This window comes from Amblyomma americanum, chromosome 1, assembly GCF_052857255.1.
Source record: "Amblyomma americanum isolate KBUSLIRL-KWMA chromosome 1, ASM5285725v1, whole genome shotgun sequence".
Classification (NCBI taxonomy): Eukaryota; Metazoa; Arthropoda; class Arachnida; order Ixodida; family Ixodidae; genus Amblyomma; species Amblyomma americanum.
The window spans coordinates 444,437,034-444,461,901 of record NC_135497.1 but is presented as its reverse complement, the minus strand read 5'-3'; the positions used below and the strand labels follow the sequence as shown (position 1 = coordinate 444,461,901).

At 46.4% G+C, this 24,868-nt stretch overlaps 1 protein-coding gene across 1 annotated transcript; it reads right to left on the bottom strand.

Annotated features, from left to right (window-relative positions):
* Positions 1-4,724: 4,724 nt before the first annotated feature.
* Positions 4,725-7,163, bottom strand: LOC144104141 (uncharacterized). The gene is made up of 2 exons (XM_077636976.1): positions 7,090-7,163; positions 4,725-5,112 (listed from the first exon to the last, which is right to left on the bottom strand). The coding sequence occupies exons 1-2, from the start codon at positions 7,143-7,145 to the stop codon at positions 4,758-4,760; spliced, it is 411 nt and encodes a 136-aa protein (XP_077493102.1). The 5' UTR covers positions 7,146-7,163; the 3' UTR covers positions 4,725-4,757.
* Positions 7,164-24,868: the final 17,705 nt, after the last annotated feature.

Sequence of the window (24,868 nt, the reverse complement as noted above, 5' to 3'; positions counted from 1 at the left end):
CTTTACTACACCGCATTCGCACGGGTTCTTCACGTGCCTCAGAGTATACGAATGTGGTATGGGCCTGGAATCGTCTCCACTTTGTTTTTCATGTGTTGTGTTCGGTCACGTGGAACATGATCTTCTCTGGTGTCCACATTACAACGCGAAAAGATGTGTTCCGCTATCTTCTTCAGAGGACCGGAGATTCACAAGACTCACTTCAGGACATTGTATATCCAAGCGGAAACCAGTCATATAGGAAGGAGTCGTCCCGCCTTCTCAAATTCCTTCGAGACTCTGATCTGGCCTCCGAATGATGGCAGCAACTGTTGATGACTGTTGTGGGTGATTGTGTGCAAGGTTGCGTAAATCTGCCAGATCACAGATCTGTGCCTCAAATTCTCGATCTTAAGTACTTAACATCTAAATGCGGCTGCGGTGAAACAACGACCGGCGGAATATTCGCAAATCTAATCCCACCAGTACCTTACAATGATCTCAGTTCAACTCAACTTAATCCTCAGAGCGATAGCAGCATTACGCTAAAGACTAGGGGCAGCAATAGAGTCAGTGCTATTACCGGTATTTAATTTCACGAGTGGCAAAGAAGTGTACTTTCAGGCGCTACGCTTGTCCGGACAAACCATCGGCTGTTTTCTTGCGAAAAAGGTTGCTTTTGGAAATACACATGCTTTGGGCGATAAATGACAACGATGCTGCTGTCGCAAGCGTTTTCAAACACAAACTAAGCATAGGCAACGAGCTTAGTCCGCGTACGGTGACTGCTTTGAAAAGGCAGAAGCCACACTTTGGCCTGTTCTGCGACAACGCGTGATTGTAGATCAACCGCATAGAAATGGTTTTAAATTGAGATTATGCAATAGGTAAAACGTGCTTTACTGAGCATAAAAAATTAATCGACCAAAATTATTCATGCTTCCGGATTAGCCACAAAGAATTTCAAATATCAGTACCAAGGTGCACGCTGAACACGTTTATGTTTTTGGAGAGTTGAAGCATTTAAGCTATTGAGGCACAACAGAGGCGCACCAAAAGATGACGTGCCATCGTTCATTGAGCAGATGAAAACTTTGTAGTGCTTTTTCTTTTAAAGGCAGGGAAATGAGCAGAAGGAGCCACGACACGGCTTGCTAGGTTGCATGTCTACTTATTAAAAAAAATGCATGCTAATATTTTTTAAATGGTCGATGCTCTTACGCACAGCCTATCCCAATTCGCCATTCAAAGCCGGGCCATCCACAACCATTGCAGTTATAGAGCGCTAACGCTTTAGAAACGGTGCGCTTTTCTATAGCAGCCTGATAAAAAAAAAATCGGCATCTCAAGCAATGGGCTCCCCCAAAATTTGCGCACCAGCTGGTTCTGCTGAGGTCCAGGCTGGTGCGATGAAAATCTGCCATATGACGGCTTTCCGCAGTGGCAGGAGCGGCGTCCAGCGGAAACTCGTTGAACGACGCTGCTAGGAGGTTCAACCCATTGCGGTGATGAAGGGGATGGCGCATGCCCCACATCCTGCTTGCGGCTTTCATCCTACTGCGAGCGTATGCGTGGAAATAGGAGGGTGGGCCGTGCTGAAGAATGCGTTCAATCTGGACGAACAAACATTAGGTACATGACGTTTGCTGATGGATTGAAATTCGGAACAGCTGGTCAGAACACAGGTTGCGAAAAACCAAAGCTGATATACATTCCGCGGTCATGTTCTTAGATGTCGCTCGTTCAGAAAATACTTGAAAATGCTGGAACTTGTTTTTCGTTTTGAAGATGTTGTTTTGAGAATGTAAACTAAAGTGCTGTAACTGCCGAAAGCCCAGATCCTGAGGTCATGCTGACAGAGCGAAAAGCTGTGTATCGATTTTTCCGCTCCAAATAATGGCAGCTTCAGAGAAAGCAAACTACTCAGCAAACCCACAAGACAGCTGGAAACGGCAGTAAGATACGCCGGGGAAATACGGAACTGTTTCTGCTGCGTTCTCATACATATCTACTTGGCTGCTTCAAGCATGACGCAGGAACACCTCTCCAATGTCCGTGCCGGAGATCTTTGGAATTCGTTAAACACTTAATGGCAGTTAGCTAAATGAAGTAAATTCGAGAATTCTTCGAAAGTACTTCTGACAGAACTACAGCCGGCTTTATGGCCACCGGAATTAACAACTTTTGATCGTCTTTGAAAGTCAGTGAAACATAATGAGGTAAGAAGAGAACCGATGAAACTGAAGAAATATACAAAACGCAACGTACAAGAACTAACCAGGACAAACCAGATAACGCCAGTCAAGGCATTTTTTCGGATTTTGTGTGCCCTGTATACACCTACGCCCTGTAGCTGAAGCTGAGTATCGCATTCTGGGAATAGCCTCTGCCTTAACGATACACTTCAGGTGTTTTGAACTGTAGAATGAGCATCACCCATCAAATTTGAAATATATTTTATGAAAAAGTGCATGTTACTTCATAGCCTATTTCATGAATACTCTCTGCACAGCCCAGAGATGATCGGATCCCACTCTTTATACAGTTTCACACTAATGCGTAGAAGGTAGGATATGAAGCGAATGCTTCAGGGCATCTTCGCTTTCAAAGTGTTACTAATGAGAATGCAACCGTTTTCTGGTTTTTTTTTTTACTTTCAATGAACCACATCTGAATACATAGCAGTAAGTGGACACATAGGCTTCGCGAGTAAATGTTGAGAAAGTATTATGTGAACCGCGGAGGTCGGATGTACTACCACATTTATCATAGGTCCCTAGCAAACGTGTCACGCGCGACTGGACACTCGCAGAGGCTGCGCATATTTTTCAGACACGACTTCTCCTTGAGGCGTGGAGATGACACCCTAATATCATGTTTCCATTTTGAGGCAGGAGAGCTGTTTCAGAGAAAGTGCGTTTCTGTGCTAATTCGATCTGCACCAGGCCCTGTCGCCTCGTTAATGATGTCAACCCTATGACCGCAAGTGTGTCGCAAGAGTGTCGTTAGAAAAGTGGTTGCAAGAGTTCTAGAGTATCGAAAGAGGAGCTCGCGACTCGAGGACGCTTTCTTGCTTTTTCTATATTGGATATGTGCAAATTACAACGCAAAAACGTTCCTAGTCTACATATCACGTTTCAATTGATTTGAAGAAAAGCTGGCTTCTTTCATTTCCAGTCAAGCTCTTTTAAAGATTGAGAGGTAATACAGGCTATAAATTCTACTTGCCAATCCAGCTTGGCCAAACAGAGTCTAGATGGGACAAACGTCCTGCTTCAGAATGCAACCGCCTACCGAAGCCTTGTCATAGGCCCTGAGCATATTCATTCCTTCAGCAGAAACATGTTCGTTGGATAAGGTGGCTGCCGTTGGTGTCGGAAAGTGGTGATTGGAGGTCATTTGAAAGAGGTATTTGCCTTGCAGTGAACGTAATTTGGCTTAAGGAGATTAACTGTTCCTGAAAGGATAATCGAGTCTGTCGAGACCGCGACGCATAGTCCGCCTAGTCAGATTAAGTTGCAATTCACACTCAGTGCACAAAGGTTTCATACTGCAGCCATGGATGCACTGGCAGCGCCGATTGCCCTCTGCAACAAAATATTTGTTTCGGTGTTCATTTAAGCAACGTACCCAATAATAATTGGGCTCCCAACACAGTCTCAGGCAGTTTATGTGTGCATAGATCACACGTATTCGGCGTGAGAACATCGAGGAAGAGCGGGCTGTTCCGAATCCAGCGGCCGCAACTCCGATACACGGCTGCTGGGTTGTGAATTTAATTTTGTGCCAGTCAGTGTGAGGGTGGCTTTGTGCAGGAAACTGCAGGGCCGCCCATGTGCTGAATGGCAAAATTCAGTTTGAGTCATTTAAGTTTGAAGGGTTAGAGACACAAAGTGTTTAGTTTGTTCTGTACTGAATAATACAACTATTACTCCTGCAATTTCTCTGGTGAACATGTCAGGTCACAGGCTTTGTCCCGCCTGTGGTGAGCTGCTCACCGCTCCTCGTTACTCCAGCAGAGGCAGAGCAGAGGTCGCGTGCTAGTGCTCCGCAGAGTGGTGTGGCTTGGTCGACATCGCTGTGCGCGCACCACAGGCTCGCGGTTTTTGAATCATGCGAGAAATATCCACTCTCTTGAGCCACAGCGGCGAGGGTACCCGTGTCTTGTAATTCCCAAAAACTAATATGGCGATCATTAATCACCAGCGACAAAGCTCAAAATGCAACCGGACGGCTGTCTGTTATAGTTAAAAAGTTGTCTTTTAGAATTTAGCTGATAAATTTACTACTCAACGTCATAAGCATATTTACTGGTATCCGGAAACGCTGGTATTACTGTGACTCAAAAACTTGTTTTTACTTAAAACAAATTAGTTTTAAAATTATTGGCGGGCTACCCGGATACATACTGCGCTGCAATAGAAACGTTACATTGACAAAAGTAAACTCAAAGATGAGAGCCGAGGCATGTCATTCGACTGATTTGGTTCTCGAGTTCATTATGTGCGCTATAGATTGCGGCATAGTCGAAAGCCACATGTCTAGCTTCCGTGCGTATTTTTCTTTTTAGTGCCATGTCTCCCTACGTGACTTTCAACGAACAATAGCAGAAACTCTATCATTGGTCAATCAAGCAGTTACACCTCGAAATGTGCACATGCCGTCCGTGAACGATAATCGGTGCGTGTGGTAGCCTCTTCGCGGTTAGCTCCGCTATGTGAACAGGTCGTGACAAGGTGCACGCTCAGCAGTTAGCGCTTGGATATCGCTAACCTTGTTTATTTCAGCGGCAGGGGAAACACCACCGACAGGTCGATGGCGATGGCGTAGATGAAGCGGCGCAGGAGCGGGCTTCTGGCAGCGCTTCGCCTGGTGACTTGTTGGCCGTGCTGCTGCGGGAGCCGGCCGGAACGGTGGTGCGGGATCTGGGGGGAGCGCAGGTCGCTCCGGCGCATGCGCACATCGATCCTGTGTGCATCACCGTCCCCTCTGAGCTCCCCGAGAAGCGGCGGTCCAGTGGAACTGCCGCCCAGCTGGGACTTCCTGCCGATTAAACAGAGCCCGCTTCCAGGAGGCCACCACCAGCCGGTTCTTGAAGGTGGTGAGCTGGACCCAACGGCCACCGTTCTCAGCCTGTCGTATACGGAGACATTAGGCTGCGGCTGTAGATGCAGCAGTGAAAGGCGCTTGAAGGCAGTGCTTTGCGAGAGGTCCCAAGGCATATAGGGCCATTGTCTTGTGGTTTAGCAATAAACGGCTTTCTGGCACTGCAAAGCTGGCGAATAACAAATCTGGCGTGCTAAAAGAACAGGCATCGGTGTGAGACACACTACTGCCAGGTCTCCGGATTATTTTGACGTGTGAGGTATTTTACCTCGAATATCAATACACAGGTGTTTCTCCACCGCGAGGCGAAAACAGTGCCCATTTTGAAACTTAAAAAGGGGGACGCCGTACGGGAGAGCCGTAAAGAGGGCTCCCGTACGGCAGCCGAAACGTCGTTTTGTTTTTGCTTTTTGTCGGCGTCCCCCTTTTTAAGTTTTATTATGATTATCCCGACCAGACGACTTTTGGCACAATTCTCGACTTCAGTGTCCATTTTGCCGCAGTAAGCAAGATGCTGCCAAGCAGTGCCCCACAAGACCTTGGTTGCATTGGGTTCACCCATATAAATTCTACATTAAGATGGCATAAAAAAAATAATATTTAAGTGGGAGTTGTTTCTTTCTTGTAAGACATGAATATTTCTTAAGCTTAGAATTTCCCTTTACGCAATACCAGCGACATTTATGTGTTAATGCTGAATGCAGCCCAAAAACTCTGCAAATTAAATGAATGAATGCTATGCATGAGGGAGAATTTTAATTCGCAAGCGTTACCAAATCGCGGGAATGTCTTCCTCACGCAAGATCCATTTCTTCCAGCCCATCGGCATCCGCAGCTGATTAGCTATGGAGATCAGGTGATTAGTGCGAAGCGGCGGCTCCCTCGCCTTTACGCCCGCATATCTCTATCGTAGGACACGGCTTCAAAGAACAGCAGCTGGTGACAAAAACCCATAGGCCGTGGCCATAGAAAACAACGAAATCATCAGTTGAATGTTCAACTGCATAAAACAAGTCAAAGGCAGCAAAATTCTTGATCTTATAATTTCGTCTTGTATAATCTTTCTGTTTAGCTATAGAAACTTGAACGACGTATTACTCCCAGTAGCGGAAGAATTTTGTGTGGCGATCATGATTTTGGACGGAGCTCCACTGCAAACTTAAGTAGTATTATACAATAGAGGAAGAATCGGAAGAGGACTTGAAGCCGCCTTTATGCTCGGATTTACTCGGCTCGCGGGGGCGCGCCGGCGGTGGTTAGTCACGTCAGGCTGGCGACGCCACGCCAGGCGCGCATTCGGCCCTCCTACATTCCAACCACCCCGACGCTGAGCAGCGGCTGCGCCTGGAAAAGCGCATGCGCAGATGATGCGCAGAATGTTCGACGTTCCATCTGTCGTAGATGGCGAAGCAGCGCTGCCTCGGCGAGAGGCGGAACCGGTGTGGCCGGGCCGGCGGAGGCTGACGCGCTCGGCGCGAAATAGACACATGCTCCAAGTTGCCACCGGTTTGGTCAGGGTGCTCCGAAGCCACCGAAAACGTCGGCGGTCAAGCGCCGTTGTAGTGTAGATGGTGTCGCTTCGGCCAGTGTAATGTCGCGCGCGCGCGCATGTTACGTCGGAGTATTAACGCACCTTGAGCTGACAAGCTGACTTCAGTGCACGCTAAGCACGTCAGATGTTGTTAGTTATCCAGGAGATGTGTTGCGTACTCATTTTCCAAGACAAAGTATTGCACCTAAATATCCGTTCGCCAAAAAACATTTGTACTCTCCATTAATCTCAGCTCTCCCCTGGTCGTGTGTGAACGATATGACGCGTCCCCATGAATACATGCTTCCCAAATGATCGGCTGTGCCAATTCCAAGGTTCTCAGATCACAGAATACAGCCCGTGACGATACAACGTTCTCCTAGTTAAGTTCTCCCAGAATTGGGCACAAGTTGGTCAATTGCTTATGTGTTGCTCAAAAAAAGGCTGTCAAAGCAGGCGACGGAGGAACTTACCTCGAAGCATCCTGTAACACTGAGGTCCCTTCGGGGCTCGCCACCTGTTCCGGCATCTGTTGTTGTTGTTGCTGCTCGCCCTTGTTTCTCGCTCATCTTCTTCTTTCACTTCTTGTTGTGGTTGAAAAATGAAAGAATGGTAGACGCAGGTTCCTGTGATAGGAAACTGTGATGTGTTATCACCTATCTCACCTGTCTCTGCTCCCCAAAATTTCATATCTCTGAACTCATGCTTTTTCAAAAGCAGTCAGGGAATAATTATGGACAGCTTCAGTATTCATTTTGTGGACCAGCGCAAAATGGACAGTGGACGTAGGAAAGGGAAGACGACACTAAGAGACACGAAGACACTAAGGGAAGGCGATAATTATGAACAGCTTCAGTATTTTTGTAAAAAAAAAAAAAAGAAATTGCACTCTGCGACACGTGCTGGAACGCCCTATAGATAGTGGCGTATATTGTGACAAAATATGTTCTGTACCATTTGCATTCTGCTTCCATATTCTGCAAGCATCGTACTCATTCTTTACGAAGCCGTCGGCTAAAGCCGTGCACATTTCGATGTCCTGTTTATTGCGATTGATGCACGCAGCCAGCGCTGTACTTTCGAGCGAGGCAGCCGGCCAGCACGTATGATGAACTTAATGCCCGTGAAAGCCAGTTTTAATTCACTCAATTGTGGTTTTGACGTAGACCGCGAAGGGCGATGCATAGCATGTGTGTTATATAGTTTCTGTCAAGCAATAAATGTCGACCAGGGACAATTCCAAGCGCTTCAGCAGAAAAGGTAAGATCTAATTACTCGTTATAAAGAGATGCGCAGCACGTATATACGTGCCAAAACTGCAGCGGCAGCAATGTCTGCATGTTAAGTCCTGGCATCGCACCCTCTCCAGCACAGTGAAGCCTTGATGCCGCAGCAAATGATGTGTCAGGCGCTCGGCCAGCATCGGTTAGCCTTGATTTGAGAAACGAATCCTGGGGCCGTATTTTGTAAGGATTCATTTGAAATGGATATTCATTTTACGTTTCATTTGGTCGAAACCAACGTGATGGAAACCACAGCCGAAAGCAGCCTTCGCCTCTCGCCGTACGCAGCGGTTAGCCTGGCGAGGTGGGGCCGCGAATGAGCCAGTGGTCCGGTCGCTTCCCACGATCACTTGAAAGTCGCAGCTACATAACCGAACAACAGCGACCAATGACAGATGAATAAATGTATCCTAAGTACAAAATACACAAATGGATCTCCATAGAATACGGCCCCTGGTGTCTTCTGCTACAGTGGCGCTCATTATATCGCTTATGAAGAGTTGACTGTTGAGAAACATTTGATTGCTGTTGTTATCAACGTTTGAGGGCGTATTGCGAAAAATTGCCACGCGTTTACGCTCTGCGGCATAACACGTTAAACTCAGCCAATTCTCGTCAAGCTGGCTGCCCTCTTGCGCTAATGCCTAAGACCTACAGAAACCTCCAAGACCAACAGGTATTGTAGCTACCTGGGCTATCACAATGATCGCAATGGGCGCGTGGTGTTGCAGGCAACGCTGGTCGCGTGATGGCACGTGACTGTCTCGTGGCCGGATGTTGACAGCCCACGTCACGGATGCCACCGGGATTTTTTTTTTCAGATTGTGCAGCTTTGCATTAGGCTATGGCCGATGGAGACAGAAAATGCACAAAAAAATCGTAGCAGTCAGGAGCATATAAGATACCACGAAACCTCAAGGAAACGGCGCAGTAAATACATGGTAGCTACAATTTGTAGATTATAAATATTCATTCAAATACAGAGCACAAGTATGGCCAGGAAGGCAGCTGCAAATTTCTACTTCTACAATGTGAGGAAAAAATTTCGTTGGAGGCACTTAGATATATCTTAACTGCGGGACGGCGAAAGCCGTTCGTCATCATCCACGTTTCATTACACCACCCGCCGCTGTGGGCAGTTTGCTCACAGTCCAGTTGGCAGGTTGGGATCACGTGACAATGTCACGTGACCTTTAGGTGCCGATGTAACGGACGGACACTGCGAGGTCACGTGAACGCACGGACGGTCACCGCGAGTATCAGCCATTAAAGGTTTTCACCTTAATATGACTGCATTCTATAGTACGACGACTGAAAGGTGAAATTTTTAGTTCGTGATAGCTTCTTAATTACGATAATAGCGATGTTTAAAAGTAGTCGCCAAGTGACTTACATTGCGGAGAGTTAAAGAACATGTGCAAGAACTACAAACGTTCAGAGCGACGACGCGAGGAAAGTAGATTGAGGCCATGGTAAAAGAAATGAGAAGACGGCAAAAAGTTTCTGTCGCGTCTTCGAAATATGAAACACAAAGCCCTTTTTTTGTAATGAATCGAATTTTTTTAGACCAGAAAAACATATGGGGATTCTAAACGACAGATCCTTTTTCCAGGATTGTGCGGATCAGAGTTCTGTATGTAAGCAACTGCATCTAGTGGAGCAACATACAAAAGCGCCACGCAAGCATCCCAGACTGGAACGCTTCATAAATATGATCGATGAGTTTACACCATGAAATATCCTGCGTGAATGTAAGGTTGGGGCATCTGTATTCCACAACTCTTAATTGTCTTTGAACGAATATGTGAACAAGTAATTAGAAGTGCGCCTGGGGTATGACACAAAAATTACTTAAGAGAAATTAATGCTCATTTGTCATTTGGCGCACCACTTGCAGAATTTTGAGAAATGCTTGTAAAGTTCAAGGTCCTCGGGAGATTTAATGGTGTATTAATGTACACAGTCATTAGAAGACAGGCGCATATTGGTTAACACAGAAGGGGTCGATCACTTATGTATATCAAGAAAAGAAGAAGGACCAGAACGGGATTATATGGGACGGCTGATCAACGGTCAATGACTGATGATGATCTAGAAGAATTGGAATATACGCATTTCGAGCATTGCGAAAGATGCTAGCTATCCGGTTAACAGAATTAGGGCTTTTCAATACACAGTTAAGCTAGTTCGAGAGTTTGCAGAGAGGTGCAGTGTCAGATACCTTCGCTGAGTGTATAAATATTCCGCCTGTTCACGCATATCAAGAGAGGGAGAGATGTCATGAGACAGTTCAGCTAACGGTGTAATGGTGCTCAGTCCACGACGAAGGGCGTGCTGAAGCATTGCTGGACTCTGGGAAAGCTATATGATTGAAACTGATATGTTCTGACGATATATATATATATATATATATATCCCAGAAGGACATTGCGGGATCTACGAACCCTCCCCCAGGACTGCGGGAGGCTCTGTAGATCCCGCAATGTCCTTCTGCGACGTAATCTGTTTCGAACAACAAGCAGCCTGTGATATATATATATATATATATATATATATATATATATATATATATATATATATATATATATATATATATATATAGATTTAAGAGAAGTGGGCACTTCTACAAAGACACTTTTATTTATCAACGTTTCGACCGCGGTTCTTCAGGACTGTAGTGGTCTCGCCTCAGATGGACGTTTTAAGTTTGTGAGCTCAAGAGGAGGGAGAAAGGAGTGTAACACGCAAATAGCAACAACAGTTCAAAAAATTGAAAAAAAATAAAGATGGGGCTGCGGGCAGCAGACAGGGACAATATTGGGGGAGGAAGCGAAAAAATAGAAATAAAAGTAAAAAAGGGGGAAACTAGTATAGTAAGGAAGGGTGGGGTACAAAAGGAGATGGCGAAACGAGAGAAAGGGAGAGGAAGACGGTGCGGGGGACATGGGCGTCACGGCAACCACAGGCGTACGAAAGCAAAACGTGCAAACAAAACACACAAACAAAATGCTAAATCACAAAGGGCGCCGCTGCAGATGCATGGCCAAAGAGGAGCCGCTGCGCAAATCACACTGGCAGTGACGAACAGGCCAAACCAGGCGCCTTTTGGGGGTCTCACTAATTTCCGGTGAGCCGAGGACTAGAACGTTAAGGAAGGAGTGGGCTACGTTAACGAGCACATGTGTAAGAACTTACTCACGGGGTCTGGGTTTCACTGAATGGTGCATCGCTCTCCCTGGGCGGGTCGTTGAACCGACCTCGCCGGGGATACTTGTTTGTAGGGGAGGAGGGCTGGGCTAGCTGTGTGCAAAGATTTCAAATTGTCGGAAAATGTAAGGAAATAACGTCAAAAGCTTATCAATACTGCACGATGCAGGATAGTGTAAGTAAGGAGGAATATGATTGCCTGAGATATACACTAGCAGTTATAAAAGGTATATCTGAGTTAGCCAATTAACGAGAAGTGTAGTATTATTTTGTTTGGAGGTCGTGAATAAAAGAAAGGGTACCAGGCTTTTCGTTAAGACCTTCTTGAATAGTATTCAACTTGTGGATAAAATAGGATTCACGCTGTTCACGTTCTCGCCTGTTTTTGACGCCCCCTTGAATAATTTTTACTTTTAGTTGGTCAAATGGGTGTCCTTCTGCGTTTACATGCTTGGATAGGGGAAGGTTTGGGAGAGACTTGGCGTGTGCGCGGTGATTGTTAAATTGAATGCGGAATGCAGTGTTTGTCTGTCCTTTGTATTGCTCGTTACACACAGTGCATTCAAGAAGGTAAATAATGTTTGATGAGTCGCTGTCAAAGTTACCGTTGATTGAATGCTGAAAAACTGAACTCGTACTAGTTGCGGAACACGTAGTCTGCATGTGCTTGCAAACTTTGCAGCGACCCTTACCACAGGTCTGGCATCCATCCAGCTGATAAGGGCGGAGGCATTGTTATCTTGAACAGGGATGACTATATAGCAGAAGGCATCCGACAGCTTTCTGACAACCATTTTTATAAACAACTGCATGGCGACCCCACCGACGAGCACTCAAAAGCTATATCTGACATTCTCCTCGACCTCACAAAACACAACGAAATCTCTCCGAAACTATGCAAGGCACTCACGGCTACTCATCCTTCTCCTGGGCGTTTCTACATGCTACCTAAATTACATAAAGCCGGTATTCCAGGACGGCCAATAATTTCAGGAATCGGCACTCTCACAGAACCAATATCAAAGTACATTGACACTCTAATTAGCCACATTCCAGCCACATCTCCATCCTACATTAAAGATACAAACCACTTTCTCTGCCAGGTAGACAATATAACATTACCAGAAGGAGCCTTTCTTGTGACCATGGATGTAACATCCTTATACACAAACATTCCCCATGCCGACGGCATTGCAGCCCTTTTAGAATCTTATGAACAGCAGAGACCTCATGAATCTCCAAGCCCAAACGTGTTAGGAACACTAGCCAAAATTGTGTTAGAATATAATAGCTTCGAATTTGATCTTCAATATTATCTGCAAGTAAGTGGCACCGCTATGGGAACAAGAATGGCCCCAAATTATGCCAATATCTTCATGCATCATGTAGAGTCAAAATTTCTTTCTTCTTGTCCAATTCAGCCGCACTTTTACAAGCGCTATTTGGATGATATTTTTATAATATGGACAAACACAGAACAACAACTTATCCATTTCATTGACAGTTTCAACTCCGTGCACCCAAACATAAAGTTTACGCACACCTACTCACTCAGCCAGTCAAATCAATTTTCTTGATGTTGACATTCTGGTGGACAAGAGGTCAGTTCGTACAACCGTTTATAGAAAACCAACGGACTCACAAAAATATCTACATTTTCAAAGCGCCCATCCCCGTCACTGTAAAACCAGCATCCCTTATTCGCAGGCCCATCGCTTTCGAAGAATCTGCTCTAACGACCTAGACATTCATGAAAACTCCGAACACATGCGCAACGTGCTCTTAACACAGCGCTATCCACGTTCCCTTATTGATGACGCCATAAGCAGAGCTTCAAATCTTAACCGTAGTCAAATACTCCCGGGGCACCAAATAGATAACCGAAATGATTACACTACAAACCTTATCCTCACATTTAACAGTAACGCACCGAACATAAACAGAATTCTTAATAAGCACTTTAACATTCTCCAGCAAAGTCAACGACTATCGAAAATATTTACATGCGCACTCCGCGTGATTTACAGGCGTGCCAAAAATATTCAGAACCATCTAGTCCACTCCAAGGAACACAAAACCCCAAAATATGGATGCCAGCCCTGTGGTAAGGGTCGCTGCGAAGTTTGCAAGCACATGCAGACTACGTGTTCCGCCACTAGTACGAGTTCAGTTTTCCAGCATTCAATCAACGGTAACTTTGACAGCGACTCATCAAACATTATTTACCTTCTTGATTGCGCTGTGTGTAACCAGCAATACATAGGACAGACAAACACTGCATTCCGCTTTCGATTTAACAATCACCGCGCACACGCCAAGTGTCTCCCAAACCTTCCCCTATCCAAGCATGTAAACGCAGAAGGACACCCATTTGACCAACTAAAAGTAACAATTATTCAAGGGGGCTTCAAAAACAGGCGAGAACGTGAACAGCGTGAATCCTATTTTATCCACAAGTTTAATACTATTCAAGAAGGTCTTAACGAAAAGCCTGGTACCCTTTCTTTTATTCACGACCTCCAAACAAAATAATACTACACTTCTCGTTAATTGGCTAACTCAGATATACCTTTTATAACTGCTAGTGTATATCCCAGGCAATCATATTCCTCCTTACTTACACTATCCTGCATCGTGCAGTATTGATAAGCTTTTGACGTTCTTTCCTTACATTTTCCGACAATTTGAACTCTTTGCACACAGCTAGCCCAGCCCTCCTCCCCTACAAACAAGTATCCCCGGCGAGGTCGGTTCAAGGACCCGCCCAGGGAGAGCGGTGCACCGTTCAGTGAAACCCAGACCCCGTGAGTAGGTTCTTACACATGTGCTCGTTAACGTAGCCCACTCCTTCCTTAACGTTCTAGCCCTCGGCTCACCGGAATTTAGTGAGACCCCCAAAAGGCGCCTGGTTTGGCCTGTTCGTCACTGCCAGTGTCATTTGCGCAGCGGCTCCTCTTTGGCCACGCATCTGCAGCGGCGCCCTTTGTGTTTTAGCATTTTGTTTGTGTGTCTTGTTTGCACGTTTTGCTTTCGTACGCCTGTGGTTGCCGTGCTGCCCATGTCCCCAGCACCGTCTTCCTCTCCCTTTCTCTTGTTTCGCCATCTCCTTTTGTACCCCACTCTTCCTTACTATACTAGTTTCCCCCCCTTTTTTCTTTTATTTCTATTTTTTTGCTTCCTCCCCCAATATTGTCCCTGTCTGCTCCCCGCAGCCCCATCTTTATTTTTTTTTCATTTTTTTGAACTGTTGTTGCTATTTGCGTGTTACACTCCTTTCTCCCTCCTCTTGAGCTCACAAACTTAAAACTTCCATCTGACGCGAGACCACTACCGTCCTGAAGAAGACCGCACCGCGGTCGAAACGTTGATAAATAAAAGTGTCTTTGTAGAACTGCCCACTTCTCTTAAATCTTTATTCTGCGGAGCCAACGCAACCTACGTTCATAACACACACACACACATATATATATATATATATATATATATATATATATATATATATATATATATATATATGTGTGTGTGTGTGTGTGTGTGTGTGTGTGTGTGTGTGTGTGTGTGTGTGTGTGTGTGCGTGTGTGTGTGTGTGTGGGGGTGTGCGTGTGTGTGTGTTCTGATAATGATATGTTCTAACGATCCTAACGATGATATAGGTCTCCAATTGGGCAATATCTGCAAGCTTACAGATTTGTGGAGAAGGAAATCATTCCAGAGCGCTCCATTATGCACCTCTTCCCTTCTTCTCATGTGCCTCCTTTATCCCTTCCCTTACGACGTGGTGCAGGTGTCCGCCGATATTTGAGACAGATACTGCGCCATTTCCTTTCCCGCCGCCGCGATGGCTGAGTAGTTACGGCGCTCGGCTGCTGGCCCGAAAGACGCGGGTTAGATCCCGGCCGCGGCGGTCGAATTTCGATGGAGGTGAAATTCAGGAGGCCCGTGTACTGTGCGATGTCAGTGCACGGTAAAGAACTCCAGGTGGTCGAAATTTCCGGAGCCCTTCACTACGGCGTCCCTCATAGCCTGAGTCGCTTTGGGACGTTAAACCCATATAAACCAAATCATTTCCTTTCCCTCTCCAAACAAGCAATTTTCATTTTCTCAATTTCGATCTTCTCTAGGTTTCATGACAAAGGAGTTGTGTCAGTTGATAGATATTATAGGAAAACAGCAGAGAGGTATCTTCTAGTCAAACAGCATATTGTACAAGAAAGGAGTCGGGTATCTCACCTAGTGCAGAACACCTTAATTAGAAACCCATCCTGGACTTTTATATAGCGATAGGATGGAATAGTATTTCCAGCGCTGAAAATTTTTGGGAGGCGAGGCGGAATTAATCCGCAACATTTCCTACCTCTGAACTGCCAGGGGTTATAATTTGCAACTTCGCTACATAGCACACCAGTATAAAGGTCATCCGGAAAGTTCAAATAATGCGGTACATCCTCCCATCTTAGCGACAAATGCGAGCAGACGCGTCTAAGCGCGCCACTACTTCAGAAACATTCTAAAGAAGTAAAATATTTCCCCGCCTCACATATCATTTTCCTTCTTTTTCTGAGCTCGTAAACCACCCTGTTCTCACTGGCTAATTTCGGTAACCGTGATGTAGGCCGGCCATAGTATGAGGCTTAACGTCTCGCAGTGGCACATATGGGTTGAGGAACGCCACTTGGGAAGGCTCCGAATTAATTTACGCCACCTGGGCCTGTTTAACTGCACTTATATCGCACAACACACACAGGTTTCTGCATTCCGCGTCCACAAAATGCGGTCACCCGGACGGGACTTCGCCCCACTACCTTTGTATGAGCAGCCGAACGCCAAAGCCTCTTTGGCACCTAGACGGGTAGGTAATCGCGCTTTGACAACTCAGTTTGGTGTCAAGCAATTTTTCGATATTTATTCAGTGGAGGAAGCAACGCCATAAGCCTTCCAACACAATTAGGAAGGGAGTTCTAATTTTTACGCAACCAGACCTCCGGTATCAGAGGGATACCTGATACCTGGATTCGACGGTAATATTGAATTCTGACGAGCTCTACGAGCACAGTCGTATAAACGGGATCACTTGACGGCAACTTAGTGAATTTTATTTTATTATCAACATTAAAAGCTGGAAAAATAATTAGTTCTTTGTGTGACACACAATTTCCCACTGTTACGGTAACTGATGTAATAGAAGGCGCGACAGTAGAGGAGAGAACTCTGGATGAGGACAGATACGAGCTGGTTTGTACATGTTGACGGAAACGATGTAACAGTGCTCAGACGGGAGAAAAGGAAAGAGGCAGACATACAAACACAAAGAGCATGTTTGTCTCGTTCCTTTGACCCGTCTAAGCATCTTGATACCTCCGCTGGAATCATTATTGATTGAAAGGTGTCCGGGTAAAAGAGAGAAAATTCTTCTGAACCCATCCAGAAGGCGTCGATCACGAACACCTAATTCGCAAGCACTGATTCTCTGACCTCCAATTCAGCGACGACATGAAGGTGAAATAAGTGCCATCTGGCCAATCCTTAGGGTCGCGGTGCTGAGCAGGCTAGTGATATGCACGCAGGGATCTTCAACATCGCGTCACTAGTCTCCGCACCAGCAAGCGCCAAACCAAAGAAACGTTGCTGCCGTACCCCTGGCCGGTACGAGTGCCTCCATGGCCAGCCGCAAGCTTCATTCTGGAGCGACAATAGAGTCCGCTTGGAAGGCTGGGAACGAGGGTGACAACCGTGCCAGAGTCCGCTTTTCTGCCTTGTTCCGTCAGCACGAAAAGCGTAGGTATTCGGATGAAATGTTCGAGTGGATGACCAGAGCTACGTATTACCGCCCCACGATGCCCATTACGTACTGCGCCGACAGATAGTGCGGCTGACACTCATACAACTGAGCAAAATAGCACTCACAAGCTTTCTCCACTGTCAGAATATAATGTAACATTGTTGGGCTGGTGCCGTCGAGTGAGTGAACGCGAAAAAAGCGGTTCGAGGTTCAGAATTAATTTGCAATTTCCATATAGAAATCCGAAACGCTTTTGACGACTTCACGTTTTTTTGTGCAAATGTAGTCTCCGTAGCACGCTCCTCGCTGCCATCTTTCTGCCATTTCACCAAGTTTCACTCGTACCGGTATCGCAGAAAACGCCTACGCAACATGTAGAATTAGCTCACGAAAGCACATGGTGTAGTGGACGAAGTTTCAAGGGTAGAGCGGAAATATTCCTTTAATAAAGAGGTTCCCCATTTTACTCAAGTTATAATAAAAGATATATTCGTCGCTTGCATGGTTTTTGCAGTACGAGAATGAGAAAGTTGGAGGCTTCACTCACCAATTACGGCTTCACCCAGACAACTCCGCAAGCAAACATCTTCCCAGAGGTTAAGGCTTTGCTGGCTCAACTTCCTAGATCCTTTATTGGGCAAACTTTTCATGAATAACTGCTATCAAAATGTCGCCGTTTTTCAGTGGAATGCAAATCGTTTAAGAGTAAAAAGTGCAGACTTTCGCAGAATTCTTGAGCAAAACAATTTTCCTCTGTTGTGAATACCGGAAGATGTTGTGGGTGACGATTTCCGTCTCTCGAACTATGTGCCATACTAATCATCATGTTCATCTGGTTTGAGTAGGACGATGTTATGTGTCAGGAAGGACCTACCCTCTTACCTGATCCAGTCCAGTGATTCTGACGTTCCGGAGTTCGTTGCTTGCAAAGTGTCCTTTGGTAAGGTCTGCGGTACTGTTATTAGTATTTACTTGGAAGCGCCTTGTCGCGTGTATATTGGTGCTCTATTGATGTTGTTTAATGTAGCGGGCTCTCGTTTAATAATTTGCGGTGATTTTAAAGGGACAGTGAGGATAGCTCTATCAATATTTTTTTTGTGAGCAATATCTGATAGTTCGGCAATTCTCGGCTTTGTTGCCGCTTGTCCTGGAGCGAAGGATGCATTTATTTCAATGAAATTTGTATTCGACGTTGAAAAAGTTTTTCCCGCCATCCGATTCAAACTCGGCGCACTCTTATGACGTCACGGCTACTCTTAAGACGTCACAAGACGGAGTGACGTGAAACGTGATGCAAATGCAGACTCAGTGATTTCTGGCGGCTAGCGGTGCGGTCTAGCAGCAGCCGTAATGAAAGCTACCGCCACCACACGTTGAAGGCATCTATCGGGGATCGCTTGGTTTACGTTTTCACCGGCGCCTTGCCAGCGTTACGATGGATCCCGTCCTCAAACCAGCCGACGAAATTCTGTCAAAAACTCCAGCCTGCATTTCGGCGTCCTCAGCCCCACAGAGCGTGCGATGCTTTTGAGGGAGCATGGTTAGGTTAGGCGCCGACGGGTAGTTTCTCCCTTCCTCAGTGAGCAGCCATTGCCAATTAAATATCTTAACCCCAGTGCGGGCAGTCGCGAGGGGCGAGGACAAGGTCAGCACGTCGCGCCCATCGGAGGCGCCGATGCTTTGGCGCCAATGGATTGTGATCCCTTGAAAGGCGCTGTTGCAATGTGCAGCAGGCGGCGTCGAGGGGGCTTCTCACGGTTGCAAGGGCCAGGTTATTTTTTTTTGCCACAAAAAAAACCGGGTGGGTGCTAAAGGGCGCTAGCGTTTAAACTTGTAGGCTTGAAAGTACAACCGACGCACGACGCTTCAACGGGTTCCGCTTGTTTCCGTAGGTAGGGGGCCCACTGGATCGGGTCCTCTCGCCCACTTGCATGTACCTTGAGATGTGTACTGTGAAGGGAATAAATTAGCCGAGAACTCGAATAGAACAGCTCCGGCCAACTGCCGAAGCTATGGAATGGAGCCGCAAGCAAACGAATTGGACGAGAGCGGAGTCACGCTCTCTGCAGGTTCCAAATCTCTTTTAAAGCGAAAGCTTTACTGGCCGTGAACTTGTGATTTCGCCGTGGCGGTTCTCCGAGGAGGCACAGGAGGTCAGAACGCGCGCCTCGCCGCGGAGCCGAACCGGTCTGGCCGGGCCGGCGGCGGCTGGCGCACTCGGCGCGAAATAAAGACGTGCTCGCTTCCATCAGTGCGGTCAGAGTTCGCCGAAGCTGCCGAACGCGTCGGCGGTCAAGCGCAGTTGGAGTATAGAGGGCCTCGCTTTGGCCGATGTGACGTCGCCATGCAGCGCGCGCGCGCGCGCGTTACGGCGGAGTATAACGCGCCTTAACAGAGCCTGCGCTTAAATGCTAACCAACGTATTCGGTGGCGGCATCTATGAGAGCCAATGAAACCCCACGCACACTCACTGAAAAAAAAACAAACCTGTGGCGAGGCTTGGAATCTAACCAGGGCCTTCGGCGTTTGAGGCGGAGACGCTACCACTCCGCCACTACGGCTCAAGCTTTCAGCGAGAATAAAAGCGCATCTAGTGAATGCACTCTTCCGATGTAGAAGTATCCGCGCTTTCGCAACAGATATCTTGGCCTAGCGGAGCTAGGCCATCAGCATTTTTTTCTTAATTGTCTTGTATTTTGTCTCCCGTTCCTAATAAACGATTTCAGTTAAGCATTTCGAAGTTGACTGGCACAGCCGGGAGCGTTTCGCCGGGCAAGCGTAGGAAGGCACAAGTGCTCTTTATACTGCGAACTGCCTTGTACGATCACCGACCATCGTGCCATCATAGTTTTTCAGCAACCGTGGCGATCATCTGATGAGCCTTAACAGGCTCCTTCAAAAGTTAACTAGCACTTCAAGCGGCACTTGGAGTTCCTCTCCTGTTCGGCGCTTGTAAATCGATGCGCGCCAAGAAGAAAACCACGGAGCACGCAAAACTCACATACGCGAAGCGCCATAAGCAACCGAAGCTCTCCTAGCCGCCTGTGGCGCCACCAAGCATCGGTTTTCTTTGCTTCCAATATTCAGGTTGTCTTTGGTCTGTCTTTCTTGTGTGATAAAAGTGCACTATCGGTTAAAAAAAGAAAACTTACTTCAATAGTGAACTGCGGAACCTTCCTTTGTCAGCCTCAGATATTCGTGGCTTCGTGGAGTAAGGAAAATTCCTCTAAACTGGCATCTCTTGCCCTATGAAGTAATCATGCTTGTACTTGCAAGATTGGCCTGTGTCAGCGATACCTGTATTTTGGTTCTTGCTATTTTTTACTTTAGAAGAGCTTCGTTTTCAGTAAAATTGGCGTTTTTGTGATCAGGAGCTGGTATTCTAACGAAACAAGAAAACTTCAATTTTTCCTCAATGTCCCTTTAGCGCTCATAATAATGCTTGGAGTAGTGACCACAGTGACACCCGTGGAAGGGTCGTTGAATGCGCCGCGGAGAAATGTAACTTATTTGTTCCAAACGACGGTTCTCCGACCTTTCTACGCGGTTTTCGTTATTCGAGCTGTTTAGATCTGACTCTGTGCACTCAAGATCTGCTGTCTGACGTGGGGTAGGCCAAAGACATTGAGACACGCGGATAAGGAGGAGGAGGAAAAGCAGGGAGGTTAACCAGACGAATAACCGGTTTGCTACCCTGCACGGGGGGAAAGGGGTGAGGGGAAAATAAGAAGAAGGAGAAAAGACAGTTGCAGGAAATTAAGGTCACTATGCAAAGTCACAGCGTTCAGTAATGTCACAGCCTATCGTGCAGGCCAGAAGTGCTCAAAAAGCGGATCGGTGCCTTGGAGTTCTCACCGCCGACGACCGCCGCGGCCAGTGGCCGAGAATCTGCATTTCCGTCAGTGGGCGCAGGTCTGGTCACTATTCGATACTGGTAAATCATCCTAGCTTAAGATGTCAGGGTGCCCAACGTATATCCTAACTGACCAATTGGGAAGCTTTTCGTCACAACATAACTCAAAAAATTTCCACGGACATTAGTTTTGAAGACTTCACTTCTCTGGTGCAAGATGCCTGAGTCGTTACACCAAGAATGTCCCCATACCTGACGTGTTCACAAGTATTGATAGAGAGTGTGAGCGACTGAGGGAACTACGAAGAAAAGCGGAAATGCTTACCGTCGATCCAGGTCTTTAGAATTGTATCGCGAGGCTAAGAACATTCGTTCTTCAATGCCTAAGCGCCTGCACCAATTAGGAAGAAAAAAAATGGCGCGACTTCTGCAGTATACTGACCCCTCACACTCCGGTACCTAGGATATGGATTATGATCCGCTGCTTAAGCAGGCCCGTTTCTCAAAATAACCCTTTCGGAGCTCTTGCAATGGCACGGGAACCTATAAAGAGACCTGTCTGATGAGTTTCGTCGACTTATTTCTCGCCCTGGCGTTTCATTGCACTGCGAGGAATGTAAAAACTCAGCTACATGTGCGCAGCAAAAGTTAGTGCTTGCTTCGAGGCGCAACATACCTATTTGGATTCTGTATCCACAATTGGTGAACTTAAATTTGCTCTTGCGTTGTGCCGTCCAAAGACTGCTGCTGGGCCTGACGCCATTTCTTATGGAATGCTTCAAAATATTGGGCCCAAGGGCACTGCAGTACTTTTGGAGATAATTATTAATGTGTGAAAAACCAATTTGTTCCCCAGCCATGAAGATTGCGCGTGTCATTCCCATTTTGAAGCTCTATATATCTCTTAGCTTCTCAACTCCTTCCGCCCAGTGAGCCTGGCGAGCTGCTTATGCAAAGTGATGGAGAAGTTGATAGACGCCAGGCTTCAGTGGCGGTGTGATGGGACTGGAGTGTTTTCTGAGTTCATGACTAGATTTCGTAGAAGTAGGTGCACCATGGATGCAATTATGGACCTCGTAACAATTGTAGAGCTTGAGCGTAGCAAAGGAAATATCACCGTCACAGTATTTTTGGATATCAAACGTGCATTTGATACTGTAAGTCATATTCATGTCCTCTCTAGTTTTCTAGGCCTCGGTGTGAGTGGAAGACCGCTACGTTGGATTTCCCACTTTTTAGATGGCAGGAAAAATGCATGCAGTCAAGTAAAGGAAAAAGCTCGGAACATAGCTTAATGCAAGCGGTGCTGCAGTGCAGTGAGCAAAGCCATTTTTTTTTGTAGCGAAAGCTATATTGGCCACGAACTTGCGATTTCGCGTTGGCGGTGCTCCGAGGAGGCACAGAGACAATCCTTGAGCCCAAGCCTAGCAACTGCCGCAGCTGGGCGGACGCACGCGCTCGCCGCGCCATCTGGCATGACGTCACACCGTGCGCCTCGCCGCCCTTACCCTTACCCGCCGTTACGTGCTTAACCGCTAACCAACGTATTGGGTGGTACCATCTATGGGAGGCACTGAAATCCCCACACACTGACTGAATAAAAAAAAAAACTTGTGTCAAGCTGGGAATCGAACCATGGCCTTTGGCGTTTCAGGCGGTGACGCTAAAACTCCGCCACGACGGCTCAAGGTTTTGTCATGAATAAAAGGGCATCTTGTGAAAGTTCGGGTTTCATATATAAATTCTTCCGATCCAGAAGTCGCCGCGATTTCGCTACGTGTATCCTGGCTTAACAGAGCTAGGCCATCAACAATTTGTTTAACCGCGGAATGGCGCATTTGCCGCGAAAGCTCCCTTCTGTCTTACACTGTTCCTTATACGCCGCTGATGTCTGTATTTGGGTCTCTGGCAGAACTGCAGGCATCATCACGTCTACCTTGCAAGAAGGCCTACATACCATCGACTGCTTTTTAAAAGAGAGAGGGATGATGAGCTCTCGTGCAAAAACAGCCGTTCTGCCTTTTACTCGTAAGAAAAGATTTCTGTCTCTGCCTCAATGGTCAATATTTAGCGTCTGTCCAGCAGCACCGTTTTCTGGGTGTAGTTCTTTACAGACAACTGTCTTGGGCTCATCATATACAACGTATCGAAGACCAGGTGATCTCTGTTGTGAACGTGCTACGCAGGCTTGCAGGTTCGCCTTGGGCTGATCTTTGTCATCTGTGCTCAGAGTTCACAATGCAGTCATTTATCAAAAAATTGCGTACTCCTCATCGACTCTCCAATTTCCAAGGCTACCAATTTTCCAACTCCAAATCCAAGGTACCAAAATTAGCATATTATTGTTTTCCAGTATATACCCGGACATTGCTTTATTTCTGGAAACACTGAGGCGGATGCAGCGGCAAGGTAAGATTACTACAATGCCCTCACTTATGTTCTTCCCTTATCGAGAGGCGCATTGCGCCGTTTCCTGAAGACCATGCGCAATGAAATGAACGAAAAGATGTGGTTTGAGCCAAACCAAACAGGTTCTAATTTTTAATTTCATCGATCCGTTGCTGCGGTTTAATAATCGATTATCTATCAGCTGAAGTTTACAAACGCTCCTTCACCGCTTGCGTTTAGGAACGGCTTAAATGAAACACTTTCTTCATAGAATTGGCCGCGTAGACAGCCCACGGTGTGCGTGTGGTCACGAAAAAGAGGTTACCGAATGCCAACTACACAGAAACATCAAGTCGCGATTGAAGAGAGACTTGAGCGCTCTTGATGAAATAACCTTACGTCTACAAAAGCTCTTAGGTCCGTGGCCGACATGTGAACTGCAAAAGCGAGCATTTGTGGCATTGATAGCGTTCCTTGAGGACAGCGGCATCCTTGGCAAGTACTAGCTTTGTAGAATTGCAGCTCTTACCTCTCAGTGTGGAAGTGCTTCAAGATGCTTGTTATTTGCTTTTGCTGTGTTTCCTGCAAACAAAGTTATTTTTGTTTTTTTCTGTTTTTGGTGAGTGAGTGCTTTAAAAGCATTGCTATTTACTTTTGCTGTGTGTACTGCGAATTACCTCCTTTCTTCTTATTCTGTAGTTGTTTATTCATATCTCTTATGTATATTGAATTGTGCACTGTTGTCTTAACAATCAAGGTGTTTTTTTCTCCCAATATTGTCACTTTTACAGACGCTTGTAATTTGTTTTATACGTTGTGTACTGTTTGTGTTTGTTTTATGTTAAAAGGAACTGTACTTCGTCGTACCAAGTGGTTTCTATGAATTGGTGAAAAGGAGTAGCCGGAACCGCTATGCAGCACCGATATCTCCTTTACTGCTCATGTAACTATATAAAATGTAGGAGTACTTAGGCGCCTTTTTAAGAGTGTGGGGCGTTTGCGTTAATGGGTTGATGCCCATTTTTGCAGAATTCTCCATTCTCCACTTAACATTTTTATATCCCTGGGACCCCTCATACCAGTGCTGGCAGTATTGCAGCGGTTAATCGATGCGCCACTGCCCCGGCCGGTGGCTGCTCCAAACATATCCACCGGCGGGGCTTGTGAGACGCAGGTTCCTCTTCCCGAACAACCTCTCGCCATCAGTCATTGATTTACTTGCACCTGCCACGGTTAGCAGTTTGTCCACACTCCGGTGGGCATGTTGTCAGTAAGTGAATTAGGTGGCCCACTTAGGCTGCTTCCCTGGGGATATTTCGCTCACGCCGCCGATGATGACGAAGATGATTTCAAGGGCGGCGGTGACACTGGACTTTTCACTTAACGGGGCTCGTAACGCTGTGTCGTTAAAATATTACCTTTAGTCACAGTACAGCAGCGGTCTGTCAGAAAAATTCTAGTGGAATTCCTTTCTATTCTGGTCTGCCAGACTACTCCTCATTGGCTCAACCGACACAATTCACCTGCCGTCAAGGGAACAAATAGGAGAAAGGCAGACGGCCTTCATTCAGAACAATAACAAAGAGGAGGCGAAAAGGAAGGAACCAATAACGATTAAAATCTATATATTATTCACAAGCTACGCTATATCTAGCAATATCAGTACTGAAATATCCACCTCTGGCTCAAACTCGAAAAAGATTCAATCAACGGTTACGATCCTTACCGAATTTCCCCCCCGG

What these genes read in the sequence shown, in the direction of transcription:
- LOC144104141 (XM_077636976.1), bottom strand. Translation starts at nt 7,145, where the DNA reads ATGCCGGAACAGGTGGCGAGCCCCGAAGGGACCTCAGTGTTACAGGAT. An exon ending in GTGTTACAGGATGCTTCGAG is followed by an intron (nt 5,113 to 7,089) that starts GTAAGTTCCTCC and finishes CGTATACGACAG; the next exon opens with GCTGAGAACGGTGGCCGTTG.